General features: G+C 37.2%; 1 protein-coding gene across 1 annotated transcript in view; it reads left to right on the top strand.

The window, feature by feature from the left end:
* The window catches only part of CACNA2D1 (calcium voltage-gated channel auxiliary subunit alpha2delta 1), a 408675-nt gene that overhangs the window by 380098 nt on the left and 11028 nt on the right, over nucleotides 1-17549 (top strand). The window contains exons 31-39 of the mRNA XM_045288646.1: nucleotides 1501-1568; nucleotides 1973-2011; nucleotides 3706-3777; nucleotides 5024-5176; nucleotides 5264-5316; nucleotides 7767-7822; nucleotides 8251-8380; nucleotides 11719-11828; nucleotides 14246-14328. Of these exons, the coding sequence (XP_045144581.1) occupies nucleotides 1501-1568; nucleotides 1973-2011; nucleotides 3706-3777; nucleotides 5024-5176; nucleotides 5264-5316; nucleotides 7767-7822; nucleotides 8251-8380; nucleotides 11719-11828; nucleotides 14246-14328 (764 nt within the window). The remainder of the gene's footprint in view (nucleotides 1-1500; nucleotides 1569-1972; nucleotides 2012-3705; nucleotides 3778-5023; nucleotides 5177-5263; nucleotides 5317-7766; nucleotides 7823-8250; nucleotides 8381-11718; nucleotides 11829-14245; nucleotides 14329-17549) is intronic.

The raw sequence follows: 17549 nt of genomic DNA, 5'->3' as shown, positions 1-17549 counted from the left end.
TTTTGAGAATGATGGGGACAACAAATGTACAAATGTGCTTGATGCAATGGATGTATATAGGATTGCGATAAGAGTTGTACGAGCCTCCAATAAAATGATTTTTAAAAAATCATCCTCTCACTCAGTACCCATTCATCCACTTCCTTCCTTTTTATACTAATAAAAATATATTTCTGGTGAAAATGTACACACCACATTAGTGTCTCATTCAGTAGTTCCCATACATACTGTTTAGTGACATTGGTGACATAAGGTGCCATCTTTCTCGCGTCTATTCTTGTCCATTTCCATTACTGTGGCTTTTTCTTGCCGTTTCTTCTTGGCATTAGGATAACTGTTCACTGTAATCTCAGATAGATTTTTTTTTAAGGAGAACGATCCAAACCAAATTTACTGCCATCAAATAGATCCCAACTCATCCTGCTCATAGGTCAGAGTGAAACTACCTCAGAGGGTTTCCGTGCATGTCACCCGAGGAAGCGGCTGCCACGCCTTTCCCTCACACCGCGTCAGGAGGGTTCGAGTCACCAACCTTCAACTATGACATCAGTATGGTTTATATGATACATCAGTCTGTTATTTAGCTGAAAGGGGGCCCTCCGAATGTATTTCAGTTCAAGGCTTAAAGGGTATCCCAGAGTGAGTCTCAGGGCACTGCTGGCCTCAAAGGGTCCCGTATCTACCATCACCCCATCCAGAAAGTCTGGCCAGGTATACGAATTTGAGTTTTGTTCCACATTTTTCCCCCATCATATCTGGGACCATTGCTTGTGTCCATTGTAAGAACGGTCAGAACTGGTAGCCGGGCACCAGCAGTCCTTCTGATCTCAGGGTAGACGGGGCTATGGCTGCTTTAGACCAATGTTTCCATACCACCCCCAAAACAAACAGGTAGATTTTAGGCTATAGTTCAGGAATTTTTATCCTCCATTGTCTTAATTACTCATTTACTCAACCAATCATATTTCAGACGCTCACTCATTCTCCGACTGGCATCCATTTACCCATGTATTGCCTCAACAAGCATTACACATTCACTGCAGTAAGATCAGGCCAGCTACTCTATGACATGCTACTCAAATGACTCTAATTTATTAGGTATTCATTTTGGTTGATTCACTATATAGTTAATTGGGCAAGTCTTGTGAAGTAAAACATTTTAAAATATAAATTAAGGTTTATGTTATAGTTTAAGAGCTATTAACATTACTTCTTAAAGAAGACTCCAAATAAATATATTTTTGTGGTAAACATATAGCTCATTCTAAATTTATTTATAGGCTGTTACATAAATTAGCTAAATTACATGGCAAAATCATACAGCAGCTAATTACAGACTTTAAATTAAAATCAACCTTTCAATACATGGCTATAATTAAAATACTCATTCATATCATCTCAAGAAACTCAGAATTTTTTAAATGATAGGGGAAAGACTGATTGGTAAGATGCATAGGCTCTATTAATACATATGTTAATTTTGTTAATATAATTTTTCAGTTGTTGGGATTAAAATTGATGTAAACTCCTGGATAGAGAATTTTACGAAAGCTTCAATTAGGGATCCGGTAAGAAATTTCATTTTTTATAATTCTTATACAAACCATAACAGCCTTAAAAAATGCATATAAGGAAAACATACAGTCATATCTTTACATAGCTTAAATAATTTTCAGTGCTACTCTATTGAGAATTATAAATTCATATTTTTATTTTAATTGACATTTAATTTGATTGAATATTTAAAATATATATTTCCATGCCGTAATTGGAGATGCTAGCTATTGATTGACCTTTCCTAATATTAAAGTTAAAACGTTTATCCTTTTCCCTACAGGAATGGGTTATCATTTATTCTTATTGTCATATTGGATAAATTATTGCCAATGTTTCTAGCTATAATATATTAATTATATAATTCAGTTAAAATTCTTTAAAATATGTAAGTGATCATTGTGTTTCTGTCTTTCAGTGTGCTGGTCCAGTTTGTGATTGCAAAAGAAACAGTGATGTAAGAAAACTTTAAAAAATTAATTTCTTTAATTATATATTTTGGTGTTAGCTGTTAATATCTAATGTTTTTTTAAAGATGCAGTCATTTATAATAAAATGCCAAAACATTCTTTGGGATTGGGAACTTATCAGGATAGAATTTAAATAATATGTTTTCAATTCCTAACCTTAATTTTTTCATTTTTAAACATTTTTTTATATTTAAAATATTCTTATTTTGTGAGAAGGTATTTTTAAAACTGTGTCAACATGCACAACATTGTCCTCATCTACATTTAGGTAGATTTTTTTTCATATACTTCTAACTTTATTTTTGATGAGCAATTTATTACCAAAATGTCACTATTTACCAATGCGTACATAAATGTTCTTAGCATTTTCTCTGAGTCTGTTCATATTTCATTGTAGTGATATTTTGTCCCGAATTCTGTAATCAGTTGACTATAAAATTTACTTGTATATAAATCTTGGGTTTATAGGGACCTCTATTTCTTCTAGTTCTGTTTGAGGTATTGAAATAGGCTCTTCCAAAGTTGAAGATGTTCAAAATCATGAATTCCACTACTCTAATTTCTTATGTGTGTCCTTCAATATTATGTCCAGGAAAGCAAGGGTTTCTCCCATCCCTCTCTCAGAGACATTCTAAATCAATTATTGTAATTATTTTTACAACGTTTCCACTTTATAAAGGCTGTACAGTAACCAGTTTTTACTACAGATTTTATCAAGCTGCTTCCACATTAGGAAAATTCAATGTACTATCTACTGAAATCTGAATAAAGGTAATGGAATTTTGCCCATAAACATTTTAAAGCTCCTTTGTATGTAACAAGGAGTCCGGGTGGTACAGTGCTTATGTGTTGGGCTGCGATCCTCACGGTCGGCAGTTCGACACACTCAGTTGCTCCACGGGAGAAAGACTGAGCTTTCTACTCCCGTTTCTACGCCGGGAAACAGGTACAGTCTCAGAAACCCACAGGGACTCGCTATGAGTCAGCATTGACTTGATAGCAAGGAGTTTGGAGTTTGGTTTTTGATTATAATTTCATTCAACAGAAATATTCCATTCATTCACGCATGTAAACATAATTGGAAGATTTATTTATCCTATATGTCAAGAAGAAAGGAAAATATTTCCCACCATGTGTATTTTTTTCTTATGATTTAATCTTTAATCTCTATAAATTGAACCATGCATTATAATAAAACATTAAATAGTAATGTAATTCTCATAATAGCAAATAGCTTTATACTTCTATTTATTTTTGTCTGTGAATCTTAGTGGCTAATCTTTATTTTCAGAAGTGTCATTCTTTTAAAAATGTTGAATTTATATATAGTAAGAGGGAAATAAAAGCAATAATAGTAATAATAGAATATATGTCATTAAATAATGTAACTAGTGCAGTTTCCTGGATCAATCCGATGATGGTGGAGTGGCGAAAAGATCATTTCTCGTTTGTCCAGACTGAGTGATGGTCTTTCCTGGATGGATTCTGGTGGAGTCTCATGCCCTGGGTTTGCAGCATACTTTGGATTACAAATCTGAGCATTTTGGAAAAAATGCACATAATTATTTGGATTTTTCCCCTATTTTTGTTGCTCAAACCTTTTATGTATTATGTATTATGTAAGGTCATGTGACCTTACAATTTTCTACAAGTATGCTAATTGCTATTTTTATTTTGTTAGGTAATGGATTGTGTGATTCTAGATGATGGTGGGTTTCTATTGATGGCAAATCATGATGATTATACAAACCAGGTATGTCCCTAAAATAGGAGCTGAGGAGAATTCCCAAAGTGTGTTTCCCTGATTAAAATCATGCCCCCCACACACGCTAAAAAAGCTTTTCTAACCATTATAGATACAGATAAAGTTTTAGTCTATTATAATGTAAATTTTAAAGATCCTAATTCAGTGTGTACTGTTATGAATTATATGCTAACATGAATCAATGTTTATTAGCTGATTTTACTTCTTGGTACTAACGGTTGCTTTTAAAACATAGAGTAGGGTACATTCTTATGACATAACTTTTTGCCTCTATCTAACCCCAATTCAGAAATTTTTCACATTGAGATAAATAATTATCAGACAATTAATACGGCTGCTTTGACCCTGTTGAAAACATAATCCCAAATTCCCAAAATGGGAACACATAGGCGATTTGATTGACATGGGACTTTAAATAAATTTGACTGCTGCAGTTTGCCCATGTCACATTGGCCCCCAATTCCCAGGATCATGCTGTTGTGATCAAGAGGGTTTTCCCTGGTTTAGATTTGGAGGTAGAGCACTTCTAACTAGTTCTTTCTCCCTAGTCCGTGTGAATCTGGGAGCTCCCCGACAGCTGCACAGCATGAACCTGATGCCTGTACAGGCAGATCCATTCATGGGAATGGCTGTACTGACAGCAGGCTGTGCTTCAGGTGCCATTACCCAAGATTCAAACCCTGGTTTCCATGGAAAATAGAATTCTACCATGAAGTCATGACAGCCTTTGGCATATTAAATACTTGCCATCTAAATTAATATTTGGATTTATGTCCCTGTCCTCCCTTTAGGGGAAAAGAAGAAGAAGAAAAAGATCTCCAAGTACTGGAGTGTCTTTTCCTGAATAGTAGTTTTTTATGGTGCAGAGCTGATTGGGGGTTGTTCCTTTGAATGAGTCTCACTTCAGTTCATCACACTCCCCACATGTTTGTTTACTACTCTAGTGCCATCCACTGCTTTCCTCCATGTTACTTTTCTCTGCCAGGGGAGACGTTTGAGTGCGACTTTCATGCATACTCGTCTTTCCATTCCTTCCACAAATACCAGGCAGGGACAAGTAATGGAAATGACTAATCTCAGTTCACTTTTGTCACATTGTCATACATAGGGTTTTTTTTAAATTTGCTTTTGTTTTTAAACACCTTAATTTAATTCTTCTTTGGTATTTCTTTTCATTGTACTAGTTTAGGTATTCCTGTTGAGCTTAAATGTGTTTTTTTTGTTTCTGTAACAGATTGGAAGATTTTTTGGAGAGATTGATCCAAGCTTGATGAGGCACCTTGTTAATATATCACTTTATGCTTTTAACAAATCTTACGACTATCAGTCGGTGTGCGAGCCCGGTGCTGCACCAAAGCAAGGAGCAGGGCATCGCTCAGCATATGTGGTCAGTAATATCCACTCTCAAGCCGTCCAGCTCCTCTCCAAGGGCCATTCCTTATATAGTCACTTCTTTATTATTATGTTTTTATAGCCATCAATAGCAGACATATTGCACATTGGCTGGTGGGCTACTGCTGCTGCCTGGTAAGTTAAAATTTTAGTTATAGTGGTAATAATATGAAGTACTGGTAGGAAATAATGAAGAATTCAATGAAACCATGGCGTATATGACATCTCAAGTATCATTTGGAGGAACTTCTATTTAATAAGCCACATAATGGTAATATTCATATTTTTTCTTAAATGATCTTTTTAAAACTTGTGATGTTATCATTCGGTATCAATAAGTCAATTTCAAATAGCAAATCCATGTGACACAAGAGAACTGCCCCACAGGGTTGCTGTAAGCTTCACAGGCGCCAATGGTTACCTCTTTCTTCTTTAAAGCCTCTGGGCGGGTTGTAACCACTAGCATTTTGAACAGCAACATAGCACTTAACCATTGTTCAATCAGGGCTCCTTAGAACTTCCTATAATTATTCCATTGTTATCTAAAAACAATATTAGGCTTACATATTATTTCATTTTTCTATGGATCTGTGTAAACTGTTTTTGAATTATTTGTCATTTATATTATATGCAGGTCCACAGTGTTTAGGTATATTGATTTATAATAATATACTAGAACTGCAGGAGAAAGACTAGCCTCAGGGGCATACAGGTAAATTAATACAACACAGGCCACAACACACACACACACCGTCTGCATTCTACTTTGGCGAGTAGACGCTGGGGTCTTTCATCCAGTAAGCGGCCCCCCAAGGTGCAGCTTCTGGTCTCTCTCTATGAAGAAACTAAATACCACATGGAAACATTTAGTCCAGAGGACTTATGGGTCACATGAACCTCAACCTCCAGAAAAACTAGACGGTGCCTGACTATTAGTATTGACCACTTTGAAAGGAACCATATTCGATGGTTCTAGATAGAGTGGGTTGAAAATGTGAGACAGTTCTCAAAATCATATAAAAGACCAGGCTTACTGGTTGCCTTGAAGATGGTGGAGTCCCTGAGACTGGCCCTTCGTCACCCTTCAAGCCCACTATTGACCTTCCGCCATTGCTGAACTTCTAGTCAGATACACCACTGCCTGCTGCAGTCAACCATTTGAAATGAAAAGGTCAATATTCACCCAAAAGTTCAGAAGGCAGGAATGATCGATAAAGAAGGGCAAGTGTGAATGAGAAACACAGAGAGGAAGGGGGAATGAATTCCATTACGGGTATTACAGTCAATGGCATGAAACAAAATATGTATAAATTATTACCTGGAAAACTAATTTGCTCTGCAAATTTCACATAAATCCAATTTAAGTTCTGTTACTATTAACTATTTTTAATACTTGAGTTAGATACCTTCATTGAACAAATTCACACACTCGCTGATTTTATTGTTAATACAAAGGCTGCTCGTTTTAGAAGCATCATGTTACTGAAATGGATCTACTGCTACCTTCCACCTGTCTTAGAAGCTCAGTTTTCACTTATATGCTAACAAAATAAACTCTTTATTGAGATACTGTTAGAAGTCTGGAAAATAACATTTCTAATTGTTTTATTCTAGTTAGTCAAATTGTTAGAATTCCCCTTATGTCTTTGATCCATTGCCTCTCTTTTGTCTTTCTTCCTTATTTCTTCCTCGTCATTTCATTATCAAAGTTTTAATCGATTTAGACGAATCTACAGTGTTCATTTAGTGTTGCTCTTTTCCCAGATCCTATTCAATCAGTATGCCATTTTATTAAAGTAGGAAAGAATAGTCCTGGTTTTAGATTAAAAGATCAAATCTTCTTATTAAAAATTGAAAATGGTTTTATCTGGTTTGACAAAGGTATCTAGACATATATATATGTAGATTTTCTAAATTTCACAGTGATCATGAATATTCTTAATAATCTTTAAGTTATTTTCTGGCCATAATCCACCCCACAAAACTTTGTGTGTGTACATATATGTTATTTGTAACTAAATTCAATTCCAAGCAGTTCTGTGAAAATATTTGCATCAATTATTGCTTATGAAATGTTCCCCGTGCTCTGTAGATAATGCATCTATGCCATGAATGTCATATTATGTCATCACAAATCATATTCTGTTAAAATTATCTCACAAACCCATGCAACAGCAAGGTGAACTCATTAGTTCCTGTTGCTGTGTTTGCCACTCCAGTTTCAAACCAAAAATAAGGGAACACCCTCAATGTGGAATATTGGTGTTGTCCTTCTTGCAGTTATTTCACATCCACAATGTCTTATTTCCATTACTCCTCTTCGCAAATACGTGTCCCTGAGTTTATTTTCAATGTGTGTGGCTTCGTGGCTTCTTTTGCAGATAAAAATGTCACTGTGCTTTGTAGAATTCAACTGAAAAACTCCCCACTTCTCAGAGAGATAAAAAAACATGCATGCTTACGTACATGCAGATTAACCTTAGCAGTTTCATACAACAATGCTCAAGTTTTTATTATAAAATTTATAAATGAAAATAATCTAGATGTTTTTAAATATTTTAAACACATATCTGTTTTAAATCCAGGTCTATTCTGCAGCAACTTCTCTTAAGTTTGACCTTCCCACGATTCCTAGAGGCAGGTAGGTTGATGTTGAGATGTTCGCAAAACAAAATGAATGCTTTCTTGTTGGATATATTGTATTTCATGAACGAAGGCAGAAACGGTAGGTTTCTCTGTGTGTGTACATATGCATGTGCTTATGTCTGAAAGAAAGAAATATCCATTTGCCACTTTTGTAGGTTACTATAATTGTGACAAACTTTCATAAGGCTTTAGAAAACACATCGTGCTCACACTAGCTCTGCCTTCCAGCTGTTACGGATTTACATTAGTTACCTTCACTGGAGGAAGAGTGGCCACTAAGCTGGAGGGCAGTCCCTCAGCCAGTCAAGCCTCCTGGCCTTGTTTATTTCTTCTCTGGGGAGAAATGAAGGCTCTGAGGCACTGACCACAATGTCTCCATCGTGGTGGGCGTTCTTGTCTTCTTCTTCTTCTGCCTCTGCACAGTTGAGATGGAGGATGAGGACTTCACGACGTCCCTGTCAAAGCAGAGCTGCATTACTGAACAAACCCAGTACTTCTTCGATAATGACAGTAAAACATTCAGCGGCGTGTTAGACTGTGGAAACTGTTCCAGGTAATTTGTTTTGCTTGGTTTCCATTTGGGGTGTAATACTCAGGAACCCTGGTGGCACAGTGGTGAAACAGTGGGATGCTAGCTGAAAGGCTCCCAGGTGGAACCCACCAGCAGCACCCTTCAGGAAGAAGACATGGTAGTCTCCTTGTGCCGAGACTGCAGCCCTGGGACCCTGCGGGACAGCTGTGTAGCCTGCAAGAGTCAGAATCAACTGATGGGTTTTAACAAGCGCAGTAGTGTTCCACTAAGAAAATGTATTCACTTGCAGAAGTGCTGCAGAAAATAATGGAGTGTGACTATCAGCTAAGACGTGTTCATATGACTAGTTCTAACTTGAAAATGTCCATGATCTTCACTTTCTGTGTAGGCTATTAAAATTATGGACTTAAGTGTAGAGATTTTAATAATATTTCTACCTTTGTTGAGTTCTAATTGTTTTACCCATCATAAGAATCAAATGATCAGAACATTTGGTTTCACTCTTACATAGGGCACAGAAAATTAATAACATCCTTTTTTTTCATCGTTTTATTAGGGGCTCATACAACTCTTATCACAATCCATACACACATCAATTGTGTGAAGCACATTTGTACATTCTTTGCCCTCATCATTCTCAAAACATTTGCTCTCCACTTAAGCCCCTGGCATCAGGTCCTCGTTTTTCCCCTCCCTTCCCACTCCCCCCTCCCTCATGAGCCCTTGATAATTTATAAATTATTATTTTGTCATATCTTGGCCTGTCCGATGTCTCCCTTCACCCACTTTTCTGTTGTCCGTCCCCCAGGGAGGAGGTCACATATAGTTCCTTGTAATCGGTTCCCTCTTTCCAGCCCACTCCCCCTCTACCCTCCCAGTATCTCCACTCACACCACTGGTCCTGTAGGGATCATCTGCCCTGGATTCCCTGGATTTCCAGTTCCTATCTGTACCAGTGCACACCCTGATCTACCCAGACCTGCAAGGTAGAATTTGGATCATGATAGTGGGGTTGTGGGGGAGAGGAAGCAAATTAATAACATCTGAATGATTTTTAAGAACCCATGTTTTGTATGAGCCCCCAATAAAATGATTTTTTAAAAGAATCCATGTTTAAAATGTCATTTTAGTTGTAGATAGTTGCAGAACTATGTATTAATTCTAAACAGAATATTTAATTCTGTTCTATGTCAAGTAACTGACCAGTCGTAGAAGAGATATTTGCGTTTGTGGGATATTTGTTTGTTTTCATTTCTAACCTCTGACAGTGTTGAATATCAGTGATATGTAAGTGGAGGAAGTAGGCGCAAAATTTTCTTAGTACAATCAAGGTCAATCTTTGTAAAATGTAAAACTTGAATCAAACACCATGTTCTCTGAGTCCTGTTTAGAATAAGTAAGTAGCTTATAGATGGGGGATGGGGGGGTTCTTTTCAGTTTTGCTTTTTGGTTTGTTTTTGCCTTTTTTAGTTTTAAATATGCCTTACAGAATTGTTTCTGTAGAATCTTTCATCAGATTCCACGGCACTGAGAGCCAGTAGAATAGGCACAGGGGCTACTATTGGATTAGAATGCTGCCTGGAAAATAGAATTTCAGTCTAAGAAGGAAGCCTTCTGTAATATCTGGAAATTTTCATAGTTTCATAAGTATAATAAGATGGGACGTTTTCATAATTTCGTAAATATAGTAAAATGGGGCGTTTTGAAGTGTTTAGCGGAAAGTGACCGTCTGTCCCACAGGGTCTCTGAGAAAAGGGTAGAAAGTCACAGGTTACAGTGCCAAGTCTGGACACTTCAAGCGTAAGGCAAAGCCAAAGTGGACCGGTCACTCCCGAAGAAACGGTAATAGGTTGTTGTTAGATGCTGTGGAGTCCGTTCCAACCCGCTGCGACCCTGTGCACAGCAGAGGGGAACACGGCCAGGCCTGCGTCACCCTCATGACTGTGCCAGCGGCCGAGGCCCCCAGGGCAGCCACGGTGCCCGCCCTTCTCCTGGGAGACTAAGAATGTGAAAGGCTGGAAGGTTAGGGACTTCAGAAAATAACTTTATAGCAATTCATCGGTCTTTAAGAATGGGTTAACTGAAAGAGTCACGGAATTGAAATATGTATGGTCCACATGATTTTGTGACTTACTTGAGCAAACCTCTGTGTCTCCCATTAACAGCAAGATCAGCAATTCAAACCTAGTAACAGCCCCATGGGAGAACGTTGAGGCTGTCTGCTGCTGTAACTATTTAAAACTTTGGAAACCCTTTATAGGATCACTATAGGAGTCAGAATCTACTGATAACAGTGGGTTTCATTCGGATGTAAGTCTACGATAGAAAGTGGAATATATAAGAAAAGGAGAGAAAGCGCTGAGTTAGGATGAACTCAAAAAAATGTAGACCGTCTCATTTATAGATTTACATCAGGCTAGCAACTTTAAGAAATGGATGTTCACCTAGTGAGTATATTAGGAATAGTTTCAAAGCTCTTTGCCTTTTTTAATAATCAATGTCTTGTAATAGTAATGTAGGCTTGAAAGTCTGATTCGGTTAAATTATAATGTAACGATCAGGGTTTTCGCTGATTTCTTCTATGCTTGTGTCTCAGGTTCAATGAATAGACGAGAAAGAGTATACGTCTTTCAGAAACATGATTATTATGAAGTATTTTATAACATGTAAATTTTTATGTTGGTGGCTAAAAGAGGCAGAAACAACTTAGGTTCTTTTAAAAATGTTTTAAACATTTCCCTTCTGTCTTCACCTGTACTGTCTAAGGTGGTAGCCAACACACAAAGGGCTATTTAAACTTCAAATAAAATGAATCGTGTAGAAATGTCACACTTACCATATTTGAAATGTTAACGAGAGCTAATGGTCGAGACATTGCTGGACTGGTTAGAACAGAGTAAATGTCCGTTGTCACAGAAAGTTTATTGGTGAGCATTGAGCTGGACCCTATTCTTCCATTTGCTTGGGCAAGATGCTTGGCCATTTTGTCCTCCTATTTTCTTGATCTGCACAATAAGGCAAATATTTATATACTAAGTTAATGATTCTTAAACATGTAAAATGAAATGTAATCTGCCACTTAGACTAACATTTTATAACGAGGAGTAACATCTTAAAAACAAACATATAAAGCTCTGTTGGTGATTTCTGGCAAATGTCTAAAAGAGGAGGTATTTGCATATTAATAAAACATAGCAATCTTTTTCTTATGAAGTCAGACACTGCTGTTTGGTAGTCATTTGTGTTTCAATGTCGTATTTTGACTTCAGTTTAATGTGTAATAAAAATCCTTGCAACGTTTTAAATTTTTTTAAAAGGGAATGTGTATTCCTTATCGACTTTTAATCATTATTTTGCAGAATCTTTCATGTGGAAAAGCTCATGAACACCAATTTAGTGTTCATAATTGTCGAGAGCAAAGGGACCTGTCTCTGCGACACGCGGCTGCTCGTACAAGCAGAGCAGACTTGTATCCTTTGGCAAGGGAGGTGCCCTCTTCAGATGCCGCGTGCATTGTCCTTGTCTCTTTGGCCATACTCATACAGAGAAAAATAATGCAGGGCATTGTGACCACTTGGCAGAAAGGAAATGAAATTCCCCCACCACCCCATTCAAGTTTTGAATGAGATGTAAAAGCTGAGAAGATCGTATAACAAGTAGATAAGAAAGTGTATAAAATGCATGATGAAGGGGTCGGGAACATTGAGAAGGCTCCAAAGCAGATGAAAAACGCCTGGAGGCACACTGGCTTACGGTTTAGGGACTGGCGCTTGGGTAAGGATTCCCACCAGTGAATCCCAGGTTGTGGGTGACGTATACTGCCTTGATTGAGGCTAAAGGGAAATCGGGTAGTTGCTTGAAAGCCATCAACCATCAAATATCAAAAATGGAGCCCGATATTATGACACAGAGTCCACTGCTCCATGCCTTCGAGCGCTTCAATATTGTTCTGCAATGTTTGCCTGATTTTAATTTTAATCCTGACACATTTTTCAAAGTTGAAAACTTTAATACCATTCAATAAGATAATTATTACAACTGGGAGCATTTATTAGTATTTTCTATATTCAAATGCTTGATTAATGAGCGTGCTATTTGAAGAGCACTCTGGAATGCAAAAACAAAAAACAAAAAAAACAGCGCCTATCAGTGGATGAAATGGGAATATGACTTGAACCACGAAAGGGTACCATATATACTTGTGTATAAGCCGACCCAAATATCAGCCAAGGCACCTAATTTTACCACAGAAACTTCATTAAAAATGTGCTGAAAAACTCAGCTTATACATGAATATATATGGTATATTCTATATTCCACAGGATTTTTGAAAACTATATTTAGTGTTATTTGCTTCTATATCCTACTGATTTGATATTATTGAGATAATATGTAGGAAAATACAACTAAACTGATAGCACTTTTTATTTCATACAGGCATTTCATTTCTATGCCAACTGTAATTTAATGATCTTTGAAGAAAGAAGGATTTTCTCAGGTTTCCATTTTTAAAATTATAAGTATAATAAATATATCTTACATAATATATCATGTAAATTCATATGTATGTTTGATATAAACCATTACTTGATACTTCATAGGAAAAGGTATTTAAACCAGAGGACTAGCTTGTGACCATCGAAAATTCATTTCCTCTCTTTATTATTTATTGAATGCAAGGATGTATAAGAAATACTCTCAGAATTCAAGACCTAATGTTTGGCCCTTGGCCGGCAGTTGACTGCTCTCCTAGACAAACGAGAGCTAGAATCAGTCAGCTACCACTCTCATTTGGCTTTGATTTCTGTGTTTTACATTTTGAAAAACCATCTCAATTGCAACATATTTAAAATACATCATAACATCGCTACATATAAAGGCTTTGATTCTAGGAATTAGCATGAAAGCAACCTTTGAGTGATTGGCCACGAATGGAAGGAGCATTAAAAATGAAGTACCGTTGGGTTTGTTTTGGTTTTTAGGTTAAAGGCAGTTTATTTTCTGTGTGACTTCATTTGCATTTGTAAGCAGCTTTTCTTGATTTATTCCCTAAGCTGCCTTCAGTTCTCAAACAAAGTTATGTCACTTTCAAACTTAATATGCTCTGTCCTCAACAAAGCACATGAAAATGTCCTTTAAAGCACAGTCCTCACAGCCACAGCACAACCCACTCACTGCCCACGGTACAACCAAGCGTGCCATTCTTACCTGTCTACTACTGTCACACTGAATAAGTAAATAGAATAAAATGTGTTTTTTTTTAAAAGCGGATTACTTTTTAGCTATTGAACACTCCCTTCAGTCTTTATATACTTCTTATGACCCTAATTTCAATGACTGAAGCTAAAAACTTAGCCTTGCAACAGTAACTGTGCTCCAGGGCAATGCAGTATCTATTAAAGAACAGGAGCAGATTGTCTCTAGAGTGGCAGTAGGATTGTATTTATCGTTGCTCTTGCTGGGTAAGAACTTCCTCAGCTGTGTTTGGTTGGGATTGGCAGTACTGCTAGCATTTAGTTTACATTTCTGTTTGTTAAATAAAAGCACTCAGATCTTCACTGTGCTGTTTTTAATGGGTGTCCTTGTCTATTACTCTCCATCATTGGTACATTTCACCCACTTAGAGTCTGCACATATTGATGAGTACCTGCTAGGTACCAGGTACACAGCAGGTACATTGTTGTGTATAGTAAGATTCAAAAGATATGACCTCTGCACATGCCTCCTAATCTGACAAGGGAAAACTCAAGGAACTTCAGTTCTCTAAATTCCTATGTACTTGAACTAGCTGTCTCGTGATTGCTTTCAAGTGGATATATCGCATTTCTTGTATATTTTCTATTATGTGGGGAAAATATCTTCATACTCCTTAACAAGTCTTTTCAGCTGACGGTCCAAACCCTTGTGATATGGTTAAGCAGCCTCGATACCGAAAAGGCCCTGATGTGTGCTTTGATAATAATAAGCTGGTAAGATGAAATGCCTCCTCTATTAAAATGATAGGGAACACTGGTCATTGTCTATTTGAATTCAAGAATACAAATTGCTATTTTAATTTGAACATAATGTCTTAACCATAGTGTTTTTCATTAACTTGATGTTGTTGCTGGTAGATAGATTTTTCCATTTCAGTAGTTTTTCATGGTTAGTATAAACTTAACAGTTGCTTCTTTTATCTCTTTCCCAAAGAAATTGTACTTTCAAACCCAATTCCAATCAATCAATTAATAACCCAAGGCCACAAATCCGATGGTTTTAAATTTTTCTATTAAATAAAAACTGGGAAAGTTACTGAATTGACTCAATAACAATAATTTGGCTTTTTTGGTTAGATGCATATATCTATCTTCATTAATACTTTCATTTATATTCCCCATGATAATGAAATAAATTGTATAGTTTTATACTATTTGAGAAATGTATTTAATGTTTATTCAGTATGTTTTAAAACTTATTAAGCAGCTTTAAAAAACATATATATGTTTTTTTTTATTTTTGTGTTAGCTTATTAAGGTATGTTTTGAGATACGTATGTTTAGTTCATCCAAGCTTTATTCTCTTATCTTTTTTTTGTTTTGTTTTGTTTTGTTTTTGGTATAAAATTGCATCTTCTTTATTTTGCATACTTTAATTTCAGAACAAAATAAACATAAAGAAACTTCACAGATACACAACATCTAACCCCATTCTGAAACAAGGGAGGGGACAAGGCTGGGGGGCTTAGATCCTGCCTTACGCACAGGCACAGGAGAGGGGAAACCCCTAGTGGTCAGCAGGTGGAGCCAGGTGGACACTGTACAGAGGGCACAAAGTGTGCGAGCAGAATAGCTAATCTACTTCCTCCGTGCAAGCTATGTCTTCAGCAGCCTCTCGGTGCGGAATCTCATTAGGAACAGCAGCCCTGGGAGCCTTGGCCTTCACCTCATCTTCGTCAATGTCTAAGCCAAGCTTCATCATGCAGTAGATGTGGGACAATAGATACACCAGGAGCATTAGGAGAGGGTGGGAGGAGAAAGGAGGAATGGATCCCAAGGATCAACCTGCAACCCCCTCCCTGGGGGACAAATAAAAGTGGGTGAGGGGCGACGGAGGACGATGTAAGATAGGGAAAAATAATCTATAACTTACCAAGTGTTCGTGAGGGAGGGCGGGCGGGCGGGTGAGGGAGGGAAAGAAATGGGGAGCTGATATCAGGACTCAAGTGGGAAGAGAAGGCTTTGAAGATGATGATGGCGGCAAATGTGCTTGACACATTGGAGGAATGTGTGGATTGTGATAGGAGATATAAGAGCCCCCAATAAAAGGTTTTTTTTAAAAAAAAATCTATGGTAAAACAAGCTGTAGACGAAATCAACAATCTAATTAACCACATTGATCTGGCAGATAAGACAAACCACTCTCAAAACGAGCAGAATACATGCTCTTTTTCAAGTTCATCAGGGACGTTCACCGAGTAAAACTTTATTGTGGGCCCTAAAATGAGTGCCAACTCATTGAACACGCACTCCTACAGCCTGAGAAAACATGTAGTTTATAATTCTGTGTCATCTGATTCCTATACATGCAATATTTGTGTTATGTCTCTTAATGTTTCCATTGCTTAACGTTAGAGCATGTCAATTACAGAAGCTTAATTTGATAAAATATTATAAATACTATTTACTATATGTATTATCCACAGATGAACACTCATTCCCTACAAATAAACTATTGTCCCCTAGTAAACATTATTCTTTCTATATGTATAACTAGCTTTAGGCTTTCATTTCATAGGTTTAATTATTAAGAAACTTTATTCTATCCTGAAAGAAAAACCTGGCTACTATTTAAAATGATTTAAAAGTTTTCCCACTTCCCTGGTTCTTTCAGCCGTGCCTTCACTTGAAATGGATTGAAAGTACCAATAAATGTACAAACAAAGAACACTATTACCTCATGAATTGTGTACTATAAAAACGTGTCAGGACAGATGTTCACTAATGGACATTTATAAAAGTTTCAAAAAACCCATTTACAATAGGTCTAACTATGGCGTACTTATTTATATACTCAAATATACAGCCCCATTTGTCTCAGTCAGGATAAGACTTTTCCACTGATACATAGTATTCAAGGATAAGTGAAAAAGTATTGCTACAAGATTATAGAAACCTTTATTAAACAAAAAATATTAAAATGTGAAGCTATTATTTCTTGATGTATCCTACAACTAGATCTGTGCACCCCAAAGAGCAGTGTTTCCACTTACTTCACCCTTCCTTGAAAAACTAGACACTCTTCAAATGCAGCAAATTTGCCCCAAGATGTGGCATGGGCCTGTAGTCCTAACTACTCCGAGGCTGAAGCTGGAGGATCACTTGAGTCGAGAGGATCTAGGTTGTAGTGCGCTATGTCTGCCTGTGCAGGGTCCGCAGTAGGTTAAGCACATCGATGCGGTACCTCACCATGAGAAGGAGACCACCGGGTTGCCTAAGGAGGTGAATCAGTCTAAGTTGGAAACAGCAGGTCAAAATTCCTGTGCTGATCAAAATAGCTGTTTGAATATTGTTGGTGGACTCAAATCGTGTTCCTTTTAAATGTTTTTTGAGTTTAGGAAACAAAAAAGAAATTTGAAGGGGTAATATCAAAGATAAGGTTTCCCACTGAGATTCTCTTAAGTCAGCCATGGCTACCTTCAAAGAATGGGCAGGTGCATTGTTTTGATGGGAAAACAGCATTCATTGACAAAAATTCCCTGGCCTTTTCCTGACCAATACGGTTTTACCTGTAATACAAAACCAAAAAACTCCTGTGATCGCCTTCTGTCCTTCAAGAAAAGCTAACAAATTACCTCTGAGATTGGTAAAACAAAACAGTTACCTTCATCTTCTGAGCTGCCTTGAATTTAACTGCCCCAGCAAATAAATCCCCTAGGAAGCCATTGTTTTATTAAACATTTTTTCCCTCCTTTTTAAGGCATCCTAATGAGACCAAGACTAATGTGTTATTGATAGAACTTGTCTGCAGGCACCCGCTGATGGCAGCGACGTGTTTCAGCACAGTTTATTTGAAAGTAACCATGCATGCATGAACTGCAGCCCGAGTGGCCTGCCTTGAGCCTCCGACAGCTGAATATTAGAGAGGAGAAGTGGGCCACAAAGAGAATCGGTGCTGGGGGACCGATGAGTCCCTTTGTTTTATCTCTTGGAAG

The sequence above is a fragment of the Echinops telfairi genome, unplaced genomic scaffold, assembly GCF_000313985.2.
Source record: "Echinops telfairi isolate 266 unplaced genomic scaffold, ASM31398v2 ScPeMD7_23;HRSCAF=83, whole genome shotgun sequence".
Lineage (NCBI taxonomy): Eukaryota > Metazoa > Chordata > Mammalia > Afrosoricida > Tenrecidae > Echinops > Echinops telfairi.
This window is presented reverse-complemented; position numbering and strand designations above follow the sequence as displayed.